The sequence below is a fragment of the Cavia porcellus genome, unplaced genomic scaffold, assembly GCF_034190915.1.
Source record: "Cavia porcellus strain 051 isolate PalLab524CR breed Dunkin Hartley unplaced genomic scaffold, mCavPor4.1 scaffold_49, whole genome shotgun sequence".
NCBI lineage: Eukaryota > Metazoa > Chordata > Mammalia > Rodentia > Caviidae > Cavia > Cavia porcellus.
Window position 1 is genome coordinate 502298 of NW_026947532.1, and position 19718 is coordinate 522015.

A 19718-nucleotide genomic window follows, 5' to 3' on the forward strand; every position below is an offset into this window, starting at 1 on the left:
GGTGCCCTGAGAGGAGCTGACACAGCCTCATCCAGATTCCAGGAGACCTCTGCAGCCACGAGCACAGTGCTGGACATGAAGACCCTGCTTCTGACCGTTGTGCTGCTAGGCCTGGTGGCTGCCCTGCAGGCCCAGGACCCGCTGTCCCTCCAGCCAGAGGAACCAGATGTGAGGCTAGGCGGGGGTGGTGACTGGGGCTGTTTCTGGGGGGTGGTCTGTGTAAGGCCAAGATCTGACCCTGCACTCCTAGCTTGGAGTGGTCAGAAATTGGGGGTTTGGCAGACATGACCCCTCCTGGGCCAGGCCTGGAGTGGGGAGCAGTCCAGCTGGCTTGCGGGGTGCAGCCCGGGCTGCACGGGGCTCACGTTCGGCTGCTCCAGCTCACAGGGACCTGGTACACGAAGGCCATAGTGAGCAACATGACCCTGCTGGAAGGGAAGATGTTCAAGGTGGCGTTCCCCTTGACGGTGACAGCACGTGAAGGCGGGAACCTGGAGGCCAGGACCACCTTGATGTGAGTGCAGCCCAGTGCGGACGCTCAGTCTCCTGTTCTCCTCTCTCTGCCACTGTCTGGATGTTGGTGACAAAAGTCCCCTGAGTCTGAGGAGACAGTCCCATGCATTATCCCACAGCTGGGGCAGGGTGGAGTGGGGTTTTTGAGATCACCCGGTCTGGCTGATGCCCGCGAAAGCCAAGCCGGCTGGGGGAGACCTGAGAGCCGCTGTCCCTGTGCCTCCTGATTTCAGGATTAAGGGTCAGTGCCACACAAAGGAGATTCTGATGCTGAAAACCGAGGAGCCCGGCAAATACAGCGCCTGTGAGTCCTGCGTGACCCTCCTGGGAGCGGCGGCCTCTGCTTCCCGGGAGTCCTGTGTCCCTGACACCAGATGCCAATGTCACAGCCCTGTCCAGGGCCGGGAGTGACCAGGCCGTGACTCCCTCTGGATGGCCCTGTTGACCCATGGGGACACTGAGGGCTGGGGACCGGGAAGCAGGCAGGGCAGCTCCTTGGGGCCAGGGCCAAGCTCCAGCCTCAATGCCCCTGGCTTCACATCGGGAATCCACAGCTGGGTTGGCTCCTTTGGGGGAAGGGAGGGCTCCTGCCTAGTGATAGGGACACAGCAGGGCCTGGCAGGGTCCTGGGTGATGCTAGATGTGTCCCAATGATTCCCCACTGTGGTCTCCAACGTCTCCTCAGACGGAATGTGCTGAAGTTTCCTCTCTTGCCTGCAGTTGAGGGCAAGAAGCTCATCTCTGTGGAGGAGCTACCTGTGCAGGACCACTACATCTTCTACTGCGAGAAGCTGGGCCCAAAGAGGACATTCGGTGTAGGGAAGCTCATGGGTGAGGGCGAGGACCCAAACCCCTGCCTGCCATCTCGGCTCGGAGAAGCCATGTCCTGGCCCAGGGGACTCAGATGTTTCCTGAGCCGCCCTCTGGAGTCCAGATACAGTGTGCTGCCGGCAGAGTGCCAGCTCCAACTGGGAAGGGGTCGCAGGGCAGGGATGGTCAGGGATGGGGTGGACACAACCCTCAGAGCCTGGCCGCTCAGGAGGGTGCTACAGCCATGGACACTGGTGAGTGCTCCTTCCTGGGGTCTCAGAGGTCAGGACAGGCTGGCTGGAAGGTAGTGGCCTTAGAAGCCTCAGGGTACAGGGCTCTTCCAGAGTCAGGGGACAGCCCATCGCCTCCAGGTCATGATGCCCTTCCAGACCAGTGTATGACCCTGCAGCGCAGCTCGGGAGCCACCCCGTCCCCTAAGTCACATGGCAGCAGCTCAGGGCCCCAGGCACCCAACAGCTCCTCCCTGCCTGTCCCCCTCAGAGCACCCGGCTCCCTCTCAGGTCCCTCTCCCACCTCACCTGGCCCCCATTCTGCAGGGAGGACTCCTGAGGAAAACCCTGAGGCGCTGGAGGAATTCAGGAAATTCGTGCAGCGCAAGGGACTTCTACAAGAGAAAATCATCATCCCCAAGCAGAGGGGTGAGCAGCTGTCTCTGAGTGCATTCTCTCCTGGGTCCCTCCACGTCCCCAATCATCTCCCATGTCTGTCATATCTGTCTGTGCCCCTCAAGTCACTGTGTCCACACAGGGACAAAGGAGCCCTTGGGTCTTACTCACAGAGGGTCTGGGCTGGGTGTGACAGGGTCAGGGTGCTGGTCCAGGCCCCTCTCATCCCCGTTTCCCTGATTTCCACAGAAAGCTGCGTCTCTGAGCGTGACTAGGGTGAGTGACCCTATGAGCACACTGGGAAGTCCAGGGCCCAGTTCTGAATTTTGAGGTCCAAATTCTGGGCTGATCCTGGGCCAGGCAATGGTGCCACTTCAGAGGAGCCTGGGTGTAAGCCCAGGACACACAGGAAGTTCTTTCTTGCCATTGGCTCCTTTATCCCCACTCCCGGTACCAAGGTCCAATCCTCCTACACCACCCAACATGCCCAGAGACATGGCCATGGGGGGGGCGGGTCCCCAACACCCGGAAGGAAGTGCGCTGGCCCAGCAGCCAAGTACCCAAAGTTCCTGCCTGCGGCCCCTGACCTGGGCTCCTCTTCCCATACAGCAGCCACCTGGATCTGCATCCCCCGAGTTCTCCTTCCCTGTCAGACTGGGTCTCGTACCAGACTGTGCCTCCAAACCCAAACCCAACCCCACTGCTATGGCAGTTTCCACCCCGCCTTTGACCCCACCCCACACCAAATAAAGGACTTCAGCAGCATCTGTGGCTCAGCCTGTCTGTGACGCCGCTTGGGGCTCCCAGGGGCTCTATTAGGAGGGTGAGGCATGGGGAGAATGGGAGACCTTGGACTCCAGGGGCCCAGCATCCGATGGCCCCTTGGGGATACTGATGACCTGGAGTCCACCTGATGTGCCTCTGCTCCAGGAAGTTTGGACAAGGCTGGGTCCCGGGCAGGAGCATCTGGGAAGCCACGGGGAAGGCAGGATAGGGGCCCCTGCATCGCGGGTACAGACGGTGTGCAGGTCTCTGGCAGAGCTCCTGCCCCAAGAGGGACATAGGGACCCATGAGGGCCCTCTAAGCAGCCATCACCACCCCTCCAGCAGACAGAGCAGGGCCTCGCTCACTCCCACTCCCTTCCATGGTTTGTCCAGGGATGGGATCTGCACTGACTCAGCCTACAGGGCCACAGCGAAGGGAGAGGTCTTGTGCTGGTGATAAGACGGCCCTCAACCACACATCCCAAAGGGACCTGGGGTCTCAGGTGAGCCTCAAGTATCCATCTTCCCTGAGGGCCATGATTGATTGGCCAAGTGACCAACAGCTCAGGGACCCTGGCCCTCAATCCCACCCTCTGTCCTGTCCTGCCCAGACCTGGTTCTGGTGAGGTAGCTGGGTGGTCCTGAATTGGGGCCAGCAGGTGCCAGGTGAGCCTAGGCAGCCTGGACAGGGAGGTGGGCGGGGCAGGTCTGGTCCCACAGTGTGGTGGACTTGCTACCCCTCCCATGCTCTGGTACCAGGGCAATGCAGGGGAGGCTCGTCAGAAGAGAGCCAAGAACAGGTCACCGACCACAGGCAGAAACAGCCTCAGCTGGAAAGACAGAGGCTGAAAAGGAAGCAAAAAAAGACCGAGATTTAGCTGCAGAAAATGTGAAATGGTAGGTACAGAAATCACCAGTGGGCACTGAGGGCTGGTAATGCCCATGGGCAGTGCTGTCTCAGGTATCCCTGGGCCAGCACCCTGTATACCCATCACCTCCTGTGGGGGACAGCGCCTCTGCTTCTAAATCCCAACCTGTCTGTAGGTCAGTGGGTGTCCTGGCCACCTGCCATGCGTGGCTCGGGGACAGGACCAGGCCTGGCACCTCTGGGGCCCCTGACTCTCAGTCCCGAGTCCAGGTAGCGGTGGAACAGCCGAGCCCTCTCATCAGTCCCTGCCTCGAGCCTCCGCAGGGTCACCAGGCTAGTACCACTTGCTTCTTGCCACTCTTCATTCCGCATCCCAGCCTGTCCCTTCGTCAGTTCTGGCCACTTTCAGCATCGGGGTCCTCAGAGAGCTGCCCAGAGCACACAGAGCCTAGGCAAGCTGTTAGGTAAAGGTCAGGAAAGCTTCATCAGACCCAGCACGGGCAGCAGCTGCTGGGGGCCAGGGGTCTCCCTAGTGCCTGCAAAGCAAGGCTCCACAGGGGGATGAAGGGTCATTAGCCTGTCCTGGTTCCCAAGCGGATTTTCAAAATATATTTGCAAAACAAAGCATAGGACCCAGAGGTAACACGCCAGGGGGGGTCCGTATCACTGCTGTCCGCCAGGGCTGCAGCAGATGCTGAACCCAGCCTGGGGACAGCGCCTGCTGTGTCCCCTGGGCTTAGCCAAGGACAGCGCTGGGTACATAGCTGTACCTCTAGTTCCTCATCCTTTGAGCAAGGCTCAGGGCGCAAGAACTTCACTGGCTGCTGTGGGGACTGGGTGCGCATGCGCAGTGGCGGCTGCCGCGGCTGAGGGTATAGCGGGGTTTGTTTGAGCTCCAGTGTGATCCCTGGAGTTGTCTAACATTTTGGACTCACATTACAGAAATAAACATGCTAGGAAACTGTCATTGTCCCTGAGTGATTTCACACTGCGGGGACGGCGGGGCTCAGTCCCTCAGGTCACGTGATCCCCACGCATGGAGCGGCTACGGCCGGTCCCCGGGAATGGCGCCAGCCTGGGTCAAATTCCTGAGCATGTCCTCCAGCTGCAGGGCAGGACGTCAGGCCCGGGGGGGGGGGTTCTTAAGGAGCGCTTTGGACACAGTGTGGCCCTAAAGGCCAGACCTGAGGGCATCCAACCACTCGGCCCTCAGCCCCGACACTGCTCAGGCCCCACTCTGACGGCTCAGGTTCCTAACTGTGTCTTTGAGGTGACATTTGCCGTGACAATTACTAAATATCAAAAAAAAAAAAAAAAAAAAAAAGATTTAAAACAGAAGCAGTTTTGGGAGAGGCCAGTGCTGGGGTGATGACCTGCATCATCTCTTCCATCACCTGCCACACTCTACTGGCCTGGCTGCTGTCCAGTGGGCTGATGGCCAGTCTGTCCCCCAGCCCTGAGCCCAGTGCTCCTGTGCCTGGAGGTCCGTGGCACTGCAGGTGGCCAGACCTAGGCCAGGAGGTGGAGGACCCAGGGAGCCTTGAATCCTGACGTCCCCAGTGCTCTTGGGGGCCACATGCCTGGGATTTGTGACAAGAAGGCTTGCATGCCAGCAGAGCCTGGGTCCACTCCCTGATTTGTCCCCAGGTGACAGGGACAGGCACACAAGGTCCCCAGCTGTAATGGAGCAAAGAGGGGACGATACCACCTATGCCCTGCCCCAGGTGAGCACCTTGTCACTATCAGGGATAACATGAAACAGATGAGGAGTTCTCCATGTTCCCCCCGGAGGAAGATGGCCTCGTGCAGAGAGAAGGGGCGAAATCAAAGACAGTTTCGATTCTGTCCACCGAAGCAGGGGCCCATCCTGGGTGGCTCGTGGGCTGGCACAGTGGAGAGCCCAGTCCAGGGCACCTGTGACTGGGGACAGGCTGTAACTGGTCTCACAGCTGGCGCTGCTAGAGTAGGGGGCCCACAGCGGCCACCCTGTCTCTGACCCAGGTTCATCCTGGACCAGGCCGGACAGAATTTTTTATTTTGCTGAGTCATGCAGGCTGGGCTAAAAGTTGCCATCCTCTTGCATCAGCCTCCTCGAGTGCTGGTGTTGCAGGTGGGCACCACCACGCCTGACCAGTTCTGTGAATGTTAACACACGGTGACCCGATCACCACCACATGGAGCACACAGCACAGCTCTGGCTCCCACGCCCTTCCCTGAGCAGGGCTGCCTTCGCACTTCCCAAACACCAGCCTGGCTGGGTCCCGGCTCTGCCCCTCCATGTTCCGTGAACAGAGCTGCAGGGTGTGGAAGCTTCTGGCTCCATCTGTTGGGGGGTGGCCTTGTAAATGTGCCATGCCACAGGCACCTCCTGTGGCAGCTCAGCCCTGTCACATAGGCCAGTGGGGACGAGGGGAGACACGTGGTTTGGGGACATCTAGGCTCTGCTGTGCCACCGGGGGCTTCCAGGTGACCTCCCAGGGAAAGGGTCCCTGACTGGTCACCGGGCTGGGAATACTGGGTCAGAGGGCAGGAGAGAGGGGTGGGGATGGGGGCCTCCAAGCAAGAACCTCACAGCAGGGGGGTGCTGTGAGGGGAAGATACCACGGGGGCCCACAGACGTGTACATGTGTGCACACACACAGAGATACATGTGCATTAAGGCACACACAGACACACATAACTGTGAATACACATGTGCATGTGCAGAGAGATAAGCACACACGTGCAGACATAAAATACACAGACACACACAGAGACCTATGTACATACACATGCAAACACACCACATACCCAACATGTGCAGGCACACACGTGCACACTCATACACACACACTGCACACGTGGACACAGGAACACACAGACACATAAAGACACGTGCACACAAATACCTACACATAAGTGTAGAGATCCACAAGTATGCCCATACTCAGGCATGTATACTGCCTGTACACAAATGTACACACAGGTCGAGCATGGAGGTCCATCCTCCTGCAACCCCAGCACTTGGGAGGCTGAGCTACAAAGTGAGCCCAAGGCAGCCTGAACTGCACAGTGAGACCCTGTCTCAAAAAGACAAAAACAAAACAAATGTACACACAGGCAACCACATGCACACAGATACACCAGCAGAAACGCAAGCCTGCACCAGATGTACAGAGGCACAGACACACGTGAGCACACATGCACACAATATGCACGTGCCCGCATGCCCAGAAGCAGGGTGCTGTTCGCTGAGGGATGGTGAGTGGGGTAAGGCAGAGCAGGCCTGGCGTCCACTTCTCCCAGTTCCAGTCTCCCTGGCCCGCCTGTGGCTGGAATTGGGGCAGCCTGGGAGGGGGCGCACTTGGGGATGCTCGAGGGACCAAGCAGGCCTCTGGGGACAGGCAAGGTACAGAGTGCCAGTGAAGTCTCCAGTGTCCTGACAGGGACTCGGGTATGAGGACGGGCACAGGAGCCAGGTGCTGGCAGAGGGACGGTGACTTGGCTGAGGCCCAGGGCCAGGTTGCACAGTGGGCACCGGGGAGGGGTCCGAGCAGGGCTGAAGCTACGCATGCAGCCCGAGGCTGGGATGAATGGGACTCGAGGAGGTGTGGCACTCTCTGGATGCAAGGGACCACAATGGGCGAGGGTGCCAGTGGAATGGGGGCGGAAGCACAGGTTGTGGGTTGCATCTCCACCCCCTGCCCCTATCCCTGCCCTCACCCTCCTGGCTCCAGCTTCAAGGTGGCACTGCCACTGTGATAACATCCTCTTAGGACAAGGTGGCCTCAGAGTGGGGCCAAAGCCACCAGGCTGGCTAATTACACAAATTAGCACCCTCATTCACTTCCTTCCAAACCAAACAATGCTGCTGGCAACATGGACTGAGTGAGTCCTGGGGGGCCCCTGCTCCAGCGCCACCCAGGGCCCCATAAACGGCGGCCAGGCAATCAGGCTGGGGTACAGAGCAGCAGCAGGGACCATGCAACTGCTCCTGCTGGCCTCGGGGCTCAGCCTGCTGTCTGTGCTGCTGGCCACTGAGGACGAGGTGGTGATTCCTGCCTCCAGGACCACGGTGAGAGCAGGTGGCCAGATGGGATTCGCACCTGAGTCAGGGTCCAACCACCACACTGGGATGTCAGCCTGGTCTCCTCTTGTGTGTCCAGGGTGACATCCCACACAGGGGAGGGGTGCCCAGCAGTCTCCCCAGGGGGAGCCCAGCGTCTTCCTACCTGATGGGGGGACTTGGTGAGACCCGTGACTGGTGTCCTTTGACATCAGCTCTCTCCCTGGTGATGTGAGGACAAGTCTCGTGGCACTGGTTTCCCTCAGGGGTCTTTTGAATACTTTAAGCCTTCTGTAAAGGGGACACATGTCACCTCTGGTATGTTTACTACAGGGCCACCACCAAACATGTTATAAACATCAACCCCGCCCCACTGTTGGCACAGTAACAGCTGCCGACATCAGATATTGCACAGCCTGGGCCCTTGCCCCCTAGAGCCTGTTGCAGCCTCCCCTCCAGGGCTCTGCGCCTCTCCATGGACTCGGTGAGCCTGGTCACAGACGTCCAGGACTCAGATGGTGCAGTCCTCCTTCCCCTTGGGAGTGGGGCAACTGTCGGCCACACTTGTCCACCCCTCTGTGTCCATATCCATCCAGTTATCCTCAGAGGCAGCATGGCAAGGGCATCCTGGCTCTAGGCTGCAACTGGTTTTTGAAGTCGATAAGACTGTTTGGGTGGATAAGGGGTAGGGAAGAGTACATAGCATAGTTAATATGTAATGTCTCGAGTTAAGGACTGGGGACACAGGCCCTTTTTCTCATGGTGCTCTCTGGGGTCTTTATTTCAGATAGAGGGGTAGTCTAGGTAACTGACAGGCGAATAGATGAGTAGAGGGCTGGATGGCTGAAGGGTAGGTGGAAGTGTGGATGTCGGATGGATGGATGGATGGGTGATGGGTGTTCCTGGATGGATGATGGGTGGATGAGTGATGGATATTCCTGGATAGATGATGAGTAAATGGGTGGATGGCAGATGGGTGGCTGAAAGGCTGGTATGTGGCAGTTAGCTATAAGGATGGAGCTGGAAGGAAGGATGGTGAATGGATAGGTGGACAGGTGCCTGCTAGGCCAGGAGTGAGAAGGCACACATGGGGATCCATAGGTGACAGAATTAAGTCCACATGACTGTCACGATGAGCTCTATGTGTGCTGCTCCCTCGTCCGCTTTGGCTGTCCCCTGCCCGGCTTCTAGCTCAGCACACGTCTGACCCTGACCAGAAGGTGGGCCTCCTGCGGTCCTCTTCTGGAGGCACCGTGTCAGGTGTCAGGGCCAAACCTCACAAAAGTGTTCCCGCGGGCACCAGCTGCCTCTGCGGGTGACAGGGAAGGTGGCCACCGTGGCGGTGTCCTGCTGCTTCCCACTTTGCTTGAGAACGAAACAAAACTTCCTTTCTGGATACCTCACTTTCTCCCCAGGGCTTCTCTCGCCCATCTGATTTCTTCCCTTGATTCATCCCAGACTTCACAGCCCACGTCCCAGGTGCCATGTTCATCTCCCCAGGGATTAGGCGGTTTCTCTTCCCTCCTTATTTCCTTCCCACAGCTCTGAGCTCAGGCATCGCTTCTCCAGCTTTTAGGCACGTGGTACATACTGCGCTGGGCTGGAACCATCCCCATCCCCAGGGAGAAGCGGCGGGAACCCCTGCCCCCCTTCAGCTTTGTGGAAAATTACAATGGGAAACTGGAGTTTCGGATGCATATCCGGTGAGCACCGCCCACCCTGCCCCCATGGCACACCTTGGCACGGCACACACAGGCTTCCTGGCCCCTGCGTGGCCCAGGGCTGGGCTGCAGCCCTAGGGCTGGCCCACATACATGTGTCCAAGCAGTTGAGTCCTGGGGGGCCAATGGGGTGGGGGAGAGGGTGTGACTGTGTCACCCTTCATACCTCTTGGTGACCACACAGGTGTCAGAGCCTCAGGCTGGGATCACTGCAGTGGGCATCAGCAGATACAGAAGCCCAGAAGAGTATTCGGGTGTCTGGTGGAGCTGGGGCAGAGGCCATTCAGGGTTGGGCAAGATAAAAGGGGGTTCTGGGGGGCCCTGGAGCCCTGGGGACATGTCTATGACCAGAACTGCTCTGAGACTGCTTCTGTCCCCCAGGAAACCAAGCGGATGCCACCTGTTGAAACTGCCCTTTCATGACGGACCCAGTCCTGGGAGCTTCATCACCTGTGAGTGACTGAGGTGCAGCCTCATGGGTGCCAAATCCCAGGCCTCCAGGAGCTACAACAGCCTTGCAGACGGTGCCTCTGGTTGCCTCAGTCCCTGCTGTGCCTTGATGCTCAGGTTCCCACCCCAGGGAGGTGATTGTGGATGGCTTTTGGGCTAAGCTGCCCAGGTGGGGAGCTGTTCTCAAATGCAGGTCACATGTGCCTTGGCGTCGCCCATCCAAGAACCAGCTTCTGAGTCCCCATTCCTGCTCCCTCCTGAACTCTGGCCCCCACTTCTGGGCATGGGATGCCTCCCTCGCACTGTGGACCTGGTAGTCTGACCCCTCCCTAACCTCTGCCCTTCCAGGGTGGAAACACCTGATCCACATCTGGCTGATCACACCCAGGACCTACGGGGTTGCCTATTTCGACGACAAGATCAATAACCAGATAATGAGCATGGCGATGCTCTTCGGTGAGGCCCTCAGCAGTGGGAGTGTGCTCCTGTGGGTGTGGTGGGGTGCTGGGTGCATTTTGCATAGGCATGCAAGGTGTGCAAGGTGTGAGCTGCACTGTCTCTGCTTGCGGTCCTATCCATGTGGACCCCAGTGGTCACCCCCTACCTGGCCTGCCCACCACATTTGAAGCATTTGCCCACCTCCTGCCTCTATGGCCATTCCCCTAGAGTTCCAGCTCTCCTGCCCCCTGGGTCACTGCTGCCTTGACCTGCACTGGGCTCCCAGGGCCAGTCCCATGTGGCCCCATCGCAGACCTTGCCTGGGAGGATGGGGCCTTGGATGTGTCATAGCTAGGTGACCTTCCTGTCACAGCCAGGTGGGGCCCCTTCCCAACTAGAGGTCCTGAGAGAGCTACGGGCATCCAGCCCCATTGGCGGGATCTCTTCCACTCTTCTCACCTGTAGGAGACAATTTGAGCGGCTCCTCTGGTCTTATTTCTATATACTCACGTGTACAGAGCAGGCTACGCTATTCCCTTCTCTCTTTGGTTGCCTCTAAGCGGTGCAAACAAGGCCAGCTGACATGCTGATACATGGTTTTTGTGGCCATTCTGACAGTGTCCTGTTCCTCACACACTGCTCTCTGTAAAAGATCTGAATGCAGTGGGATGGCAGAGCCAGCCAGCTCCAGGAACGTTGGGCACAAAAGTTTACATATCAGAAACTGAAGCAAGAGCCTTCTAAAAGAGTTCAGTGGCCACCTTAGTTGAATTATGCAGATTGATCCTCTGCATGTCATTCTCCCCTGGCTAGCCACCTCAAATTATTTGCCACCCTGTCACACATCCCTGAGCCACACCTTTCTTCATGAGATAATAAATTCTGGGAGAGGCCTTGGATCAGGGCCACTATCTGCACATCCTCATAGGGACTGGGCTTAGCACCCCTTGGCTGCCCGTAACTTTGAACATGTCTCAGGGTCTTTACCCTCCTGTGTGCTGCACTGGAGGTAGTAAATTGGAATTAACTTGCTGGGGTTCCAATAACGTCCCAATGGGATTAGAAACACAACTTTTTGGGTTGTGAGGAGGACTGGAAAAGGGATTATCAATACTTGGGTTCAATACTCACCCGTGCGCCTGCAGGCCGCACCCTGGATGACCACCCAGATGCAGTGGAGCTGTTTTTGGAGCTTGTGAACGCAAGGAAGCTGAACGCCAGTGAGATTGTGGTCCCGCCCCATGTGGGTAAGGAGGAGGCTGGGCCCCACCCTCTCCCCCCGCACTGAAGTGGGTTCCTTAACAATTTAGGAATTCAAGCAGCCAAATAGATAAATTTGGAATTTCATTAGGTGACCTCAGTAACCACTTGCATAGAGACCCCTGTTTCAGAGTCCGAACGAGTATCTCTGAACTAGAAAGTTACAGAGCTTTTAAAACAGAACCACAAAAAGACATCCTGTTGGAAACAATTTAGCTAGAATCTTATGTTAATAAGATTTGGCTGACACCTGTATCCTGCTTCTTTGTTGAGCAGGTTAATCTTTCTCTGTGGGTGCAGCTTATTCTGCTTTTCTCATGGGACTGACCCTGAATGATTTTTCACACTTCTGGGTCAAATACTGGGCACAAGACGGCACCAGTTATGCCAAGCTAAAACACTGGCTTCCCTTTTCTGGCTGCTTGGTGCATGCCTTCTGCTGTGATGCGGTGACTCTGACACTCTCCCTACCCTGCCCTTTGGGTCTGTAGATGCCTGTGTGGTGACCAGTGCTCCCTAGTGCACAGAGTGGATGCTGCAGCCATCACCCGGGGACCAGGAGCAGCGGAACCTGGCCCAGGAGATGCCCAGATCTCTGAAATCCCTGCTGATGATTTAGCAAATAAAAGTGCTTTGTGGCAGCCTGGCTTCCTTGCATGACCAAGCCCCCTGCTTGGCCTCCCTCTCTCCAGGGACCCCAGCACTCACCAGTGAGTGTCCTAGAGAGCGGGGTGCCTTTTTTCCCTAGCACCTGACTAGACACACTGCGTGTGTACAGCCCGTATGTCTGCATCATGGAGGGGCTGCTGGAGCAGGGGCAAGTCCCAACATCTGTCACACACAGGGCAAGGCACTGCCCCAGTGAGTCAGGAGTCCCCACTTGCCAGTCCCACTCCCCTCACCTCCCAACCACTCCACGCCGGACACATCCACCTGCCTCTGCCTGCCCTGGGCTGTGTGCGAGCCCTGCCAAGAGCATCTGAAGGTGCTGCTGTGCTCTCATGACCCTGAGCCCCTTTCATTCCTGAATTAGGGATTTTCCAGTGACGGTGTCAGGGCGTATACCTGGGTGCTCCCCAAAGCCTCCTGGGCTCAGGCAGGAAACTGGACCCTGGGTGTTGGGAGGCAGGGCCTGGAAGGGTTTCTCTTCCTCCCTACTCCTCCTTTCTTTCTGGTTTCTTGGTCATCTTGAGGATCACAGCTGCTCTCCACTGGGCCCTTCCTGCATGCCCCACTGCCATAGACCTGCTGACCATGCCCTGAAAACAAGAGGAACTGCTGCCCCTTTGCATTGTGGATGTTTGAAGTCGGGTGCTTGAGAAGGAAAGGACTCTTGAGTCTGGAGTTCAGCAGGGAGGACTGGCATGGTGCGGGTGCAGGGGCCAGAGGTGACACCACACAACCAGGCAGGAAGCTCAGGGGCAGCCAGGCAGAAAGCTCAGGGGCGGCCAGGCGGCTCTTCCTGTTATCACCATCACTCTCCTGGAGCAGTAGGTGGCACTCTTGGGAGGGCGCTGCTGATTTGAAATCTGGATTTCCAGGCAATTGCCGGAAGCAGACACAGTATCCCTGAGTGCCCTTTGCCAGTCTCAAGCTCCCACAGAGGCACGTCCTGTCCCTGCAGCATAGTGCCCAAACCAGGAAACTGAGGCAGGAGCCCCCAGCTGCTGACACTGAGCTGTTCCAGCTGCCATCTTGAGACTCCAACATCTCTGTCTTTGGTTTCCTTTTTCTGGCCTTATTCACTGTGCATGTTTCCCATTTGGATAAAAGAGTCCCTTTGCGTCTTTTCCCAGGCTCTCAGTGGATTTTCTGCTGCTGAGTTTGAAGGTTCTTTAGATAGCCGAGGTACTGATCCTCTGTCAGAGCCCTGTCTGCAGTATTTCCTCTGGGCCGTGGCTCGATTTTCATTTCCTTGTCTTCACAGAGCAAAGCATGATGCTGTCTGGTCATTAATGTTTTCCTTTCATTGACTTTGCTTTCCACGTCAAGCCTAAGGCATCTTCACCTAGCCCGAGGTCCCAGGGATTTCCTCTTAGTAGTTTTCTGAAAGTTGTGTAGTTTTCTGCATCACATTTAAATCGATGAGCCACTTGGAGTTGATTTGGTTACATCTTTGGATGGGGCTCCAGCCGCATGTGTCAAAGTGACTGTCCCTCCCCCACTAAATGGCCTTGCAACTTTGCCAGAGATCGCTGTCACATCTGCGTGAGTCTGTGTTTGGTCTCCCCCACCTGCCCGTGCTGGGAGTGGGGCCCAGGTCTTCACATGCTAGACAATGCCCACCGAAGTGGGGCTTAAAAACCCCTCAGTCCCCTTCGAACTCCTTCTCCCCTGTAGGCACCACTTCTTGTTCTGGGGCAGATAAACGCTGTCCTGTAATCAGAGTGTATGTCGTCTTGTTCTCACAAGATTCCAAGACCCTGTCTTCTAAGGCTAAGCTGTTAACCGCTCTGTGTTGCTTCCGCACCCTCACTGGGCCACCCGCAGTGTCTGAAGAGCAAGCCTCTCAGCCCTACATGCTGACCCAGAGCCTCTCCTTTGTTCTGAAGCCCAGCACTTTGGGTGTGGGCCCTGCTGGGCAGATGTGCGCCTGAAATCCTGGACACAAAGCCTCCTGTTTATCTGCACTGGCCTCTCTGATCTTTTGGATTCTGGGACAGTACCACCGAGCTGCAACCTCCGCCTTTTTATTTCTGAGACAGTGTTGCACTGAATTACCCACGCAGGCCGCTTGCAGTCCTCCTCAGCCTCATGAGTAGCTGGGGTCACAGGGGAGCACCACCTTGGGCTCTGCTTTTCCATTCATCTTTGTGTCTCTCCTTCTGCCAGTACCACACTGTTCTGACTGCTGCGAGTGATGGGAAGTCTAACTGGTGGGTGGCATCTTCTTACTCTATTATTTTTCAAAATGCATTTAGCTTCTGGGATGTAGCTCAGCCGCAACGTGCGCTTAGCCACTGTTTCCTCGGCCCAGGCATATAAACTGTAAAAGTAAGTTTGTTTCTGTCTCCAAAGCACCTTACTGGGAGTTTGATGGAGTTCTAGAGATTCTGAATGGAACCAAAGTGGAGCTCTTGGAAATGAAAAGTTCAGCAAGTCAAACTGAAAACTAGGACAAAAGCTTCATCAGTATATTGGGTCAAGCAGAAGAAGGGATGTCAGGGCTTGAAGACAAGGTTGATGGATTATCACAGCCAATGACAAAAATAAGAAAGGATGAACAGAACACACAAGATCTGTGCGACACTGTTAAAGGACCAATCCGAAATATAATCAGAATAGATAAGTGAGAGGAACTGCAGGTTGGAGACCCAGAAAACCTATTCAATGAAGCAGCAGAAAATTTCCTAAGTCTTAGAAAAGCTATGAGCAGCTAAAGCACTTACAAGCCCAAAAAGAGATGACCAGAAAATCCTTTCACTATGCATTAGAGTTAAACCGCCAAAAGTCCAGAACAAAGAATGAACAGTAAACCCTGCACGAGAAAAGCACCAAGTCACAAATAAGGCAATAAATGAAAGCAGATTTCTCAGCAGAAATTCTAAAGGCCAGGAGAGCACGGAATAAACAATGTATTTTGAGCCCTGAAAAAGTTAGCTGCTGACTCAGGTTGCTATCTCCAAAGAAGTTATCCTTCAGAGTTGAGGGTGAAGTAAAGACCTTTAAGATAAGCACGTGATCGCTAAGTCAGCATTCCAGCGCAAGTTTAAAAGAGCCCTACACTCAGAAGGCAAAGCAAAGTAAAATCACGAGCGCACAGGAAAATGTCAGTCTCATTAGAAGATAAGCAAATGAGGATTAGGAAATAATCAAGTGGTATTAATTCAAATGTCTAAGGCAAGTAAGAGAGAAAAACACAGAAACAGATGACGCAGAGTAACCAGCTGAAGAGCAACAGACCAACAGGTGCTGGTGCACATCTTTCAGCAGTGACCCAGAGTCTAAATGGTGATTTCAGATCTCTAATTGAAATACACAAACTAACTGATTGGATAGAAAAACAATTTGCTGGCTATAAGAAACTCATAAGCAAAGGTATACATAGACTGAAAGTAAAAGAATTTGAAATCATATTCCAAGTAAATGGGATCTAAAAGCAAACAGGAGGAGCTGTATCCCTTATTCAACAAAGCAGACTCCAAGGCAAAATCAGGAGGAAGAGGTAAGTTCACTATATTGCTACAGGGAGCAGCCCATCCAGAGCTGCAGCTGTAGGATATGCACCAAATGTCAGCATTCAGTTTTATGTACAGAAACATCAGTTGATGTAAAACGACAGTCAAGAATAGTTCACAACTTCAGCACCCTGCTCTCATGAATAGATCGGTCATCCAGACCAAAAACAAAACAAAAAACCAACCAGCAAACAAATACCCAGAGGAGCAAGAGTTAATTACATTAGCTATCACAAGTTAAATTACATCAGATGTCAAATGGGCTTTAACAACCTGCAGAGTATTCTGTCCAATAGCAGCAGAATACTTGTTCTTTTCATCGAGATGTGGAACTTTTCCCAACTAGACCATACATTGTGCTACGAAGTAAGTCTTACAAATTCAAAAAAGCTGAATGAATTTCTTACATATTATCACATCACTGTAAATATGAAACTAGAAGTCAATAGCAAGGCAGCTACATAAATTATACAAACACATGGAGACTGAAGAATACACTTTTAAATGAACAGTGGGCTATTGAAGGGGAGATTCAAAAATTCCTAAAAATGGAAGTACGCTGGCAAGCATGAGGTCCTGAGTTCAATTCCTGATCTCCTCCCCGAATAAAAGCACACCAAGTCAGAACTTGCAGACTACAGCAAAAGTAGTAATAACAGGGAAGTTTCTAGCTACTAGTGTCTATGCCTAAAAATAAAACAAAGTTAGGTGTGGTGGTGCACGCTGGTAAGTTCACCACTCAGGAGGTTGAGGCAGGAGGATTGCCATGAGTTCAAGGCCAGCCTGGGCTACATAGCAAGATTCTCTCTAAAAAAACAAAACCAAAAACAACACACACACACACACACACACACACACACACACACACACACACACACGTAATAAAAACCCAAAATAAAGAAAAAGTAAAAAGAAAAACAGAGATTTATCTTTGGTGCATCTCAAGTTCCTATATAAATGAGAATAAGCTAAACCCAGTAAAAGTAAGGAAACAATAAAGATTAGAATAGAAACCAGGCCTGGTGGCAACACCTGCAATACCAGCATTCAGGAGGCTGAGGCAGGAGGATTGCCATGAGTTCAAGGCCGGCCTGGGCTACATATTGAGCTCAAGGTCAGCCTAAGTTATATAGTGAAGTCTGTCTCAAAAACAAACAAATAAAAATCAAGACAGAAATAAATGGAACAGAGAATAAATACAGGCTAACCAAAGGGAGAGAAGACTCCAATAAATAAAATGAGAAATGAAAAGGGCTAATGTAACAGATGCCTTCAAATTTCATGGGATTAGGGCCAAGGATATAGCTCAGCAGCACAGCACTGCCTGGCAAATGCAAGGCCCTGCGTTTGATTGCAGGTTAAAAAAAATTAACAAATTTCATAGGGTTGTTGGGAATATTTTGAAAAATGATATACTAAGCAATTGGAAAATCTAGAGGAAATGGACAAACTTCTGGACACATGGGACCTATCTAAATCGAACTTTAGACAGATCAGAGACACAAAGACCCTGGGTAAATGCCCACCGCGCATGGAAAGGCCACACACCGTGCTCTTGCTGGCTGCACCCCAGGGATGCACCATTATGTGAGATCGCACGTTGGTCTAACCCTGCCGTGACAACTCACCCGCTTAACTAGCTCCACCAGGGACTAACCCTGGGGCAGCTGCTCGGACCAGATCCCTCCTTTCTCTCTGGAGCTGCCCTGTTTATGCCGTCTGTTTTTTAAATTTTATTTTAAAGAGGGAAAAACTAAACATAACAAAATAGATCAAAAGAAAACAATGTAAGAAACACAGATTTCAAAGCAAGACAACAGGAAATCTACCATGGATGCCATAATGTCTCTTGTTTTCTTCCGAATAGCTGTCCATATCTTCACACACAATGAATTCATATAAAACAACCTAGTATAAAACTGATCAGAACGGAGTGAGGAAGGCATTACAGGCCTTCCAAATCCGACAATAGGAAATCAACAGTGGCTGCCACAGTGTCTCCTGTTCTCTTCAAATTAGCTGTCCATACCTTCATGTATGTTGAAATTAAACAAAACAAACAGGCTAAAACCACTCTGAACAAAGAACAATAGCATTACTGGATTTTCAGCATGACAATACGGAATCAGCAATGGATACCAAAATGTCTCTTTTTCTTCAAAGTAGCTGTTCACACTTAATATAATCGATTTTCATAAACTGTTTAAGGGAAGTTCTACGCATGTATAAGCCTCACATGTGTACCTAACCTTTCTGAATTAGAGGGAAAAACAAACCAAAACAAAACCAATTACTAGAAAAACACAAAACAAAAAAAGACAAATAGGGGCTGGGGATTTAGCTCAGCGGCATAAGCGCCTGCCTTGCAAGCAGGCAGTCATGAGTTCAATCCCCGGTACTGATAAAAGGAAAAAGACCAAAAAAAAAAAAAAAAAAAAAAAAGGACAAATAAATAACAATAGCAAAGAGCCCAAAACAATGAGGATACAGGTCTTCAAAGCAAGGTAGCAGGAGCAGAACTAGGGCTGTAATTTTACATAATGATCTTCAAGAGTTCCTCAGATCACCAGACAATGACATGCACAATTGTTCCAATCCTATGAGTGTTAACTGTTCTGTTCCAAGAACTTATAGAATTTGTAGCACAATCATCCTAGCTATCTTAGGTGTGCTTATACAATTTTAGGTATTTTTCTTTTCCCTTCCTTTTCTTTTTCCTCCTTTTCCCTGAGATATTATTTTTCCCCTTTGAGCAGATTCTTGTCCTTTCACTGTATTTATTGAGGATGTTGTATATTATGTACTCTTACCATTCTTACACTCGGGAGACTATACGGTACTTACACATGTGAGTTTGATTTATTTCGCTTATGAGTATGGTCTCAAGTTGCGTCCACTTATTTATAAATATCTCAATGTGATCATTCTTTATAGCTGAGTAGTACTCCATTGTATAAAAATACCACAACTTTTGTATTCATTCCTCAGTTGATGGACACTTAGGTTGTTTCCAAGATCTGGCAATTACAAATTGTGCTGCTATAAGCATGGGTGCACATATATCACTGTGGTGTGATGTTTTCAGTTCTTCTGGGAGTATGCCTAGAAGTGGAATAGCTGGATAAAATGGGACTTCCAACCCCAGCTTTTTGAGGAATCTCCAGACTGACCTCCACAGTGGTTGTACCAGTCTACACTCCCACCAACAGTGCAGAAGAGTTCCTTTTCCCCTACAGCCTCTCCAGCATTTGTTGTTGGTAGTTTTCTTGATCCTGGCCATTCTTTCTGGAGTAAGATGGAATCTCAGATGGTTTTAACTTGCATTTCTCTAATGAGTAATGATGATGAACAATTTTTATGTATTTATTTGCCATTTGTATTTTTTCATCTGAGAATTGTGTATTCATCTCAGATGTGTATTTTTGGATTGGGTCTTTGAATTTTGGGGGTCTGATTTTTTAGAATTCTTTATATGTTTTAGACAGAAGTCTTATGTCTAAGGGACAGTTGACTAAGATTTTTTTCCCAATTTGTGGGTTTTCTTTTCGCTATGCTGGAGATTTCTTTCGACATGCAAAAACTTATGTGATCCCAGCTATTTATTCTGAGAAGTATTTCCAACGTGGTTTGATATTTGTTTATGAATTCTCTACCTACCCCTATGTATTCAAGATTTTTACCTACTTTGTCTTCCAACAAATTTAGTGTTTCTGTTTTAATATTTAGATCTTTGATTTACTTAGATTTTAGTTTAGTACATGGTGATAGGCATGGGTCTAGTTTTAGTTTTCAGCATATAGAGAGCCAGTTTTTCCAGCACCACTTATTAAAGAGACTGTCATTCTTCCAGTGAACATGTTTGGCCCCTTTATCAAAGATAAGGTGACTGAGTGTTTGTAGTTGTGGTTGTATCATCTAATCTATTCCATCGATCTTCAGGTCTGCTTTTATTCCAGCACCATGCTGATTTTTTTACAGTAGCTCTGTAGTATAATTTCAAGTCAGAGATTGTGATGCCTCCTGCCTTGCCTTTGTTGCTCAGAA

At 52.2% G+C, this 19718-nt stretch overlaps 1 protein-coding gene across 1 annotated transcript; it reads left to right on the forward strand.

Annotated features, from left to right (window-relative positions):
• On the forward strand, positions 1–2714 carry LOC100720716 (vomeronasal secretory protein 2). Its single transcript, XM_063244180.1, has 7 exons — positions 1–168; positions 381–514; positions 747–817; positions 1234–1344; positions 1881–1982; positions 2199–2225; positions 2559–2714. The coding sequence occupies exons 1-6, from the start codon at positions 76–78 to the stop codon at positions 2222–2224; spliced, it is 537 nt and encodes a 178-aa protein (XP_063100250.1). The 5' UTR covers positions 1–75; the 3' UTR covers position 2225; positions 2559–2714.
• The last annotated feature ends 17004 nt before the right edge of the window (positions 2715–19718 follow it).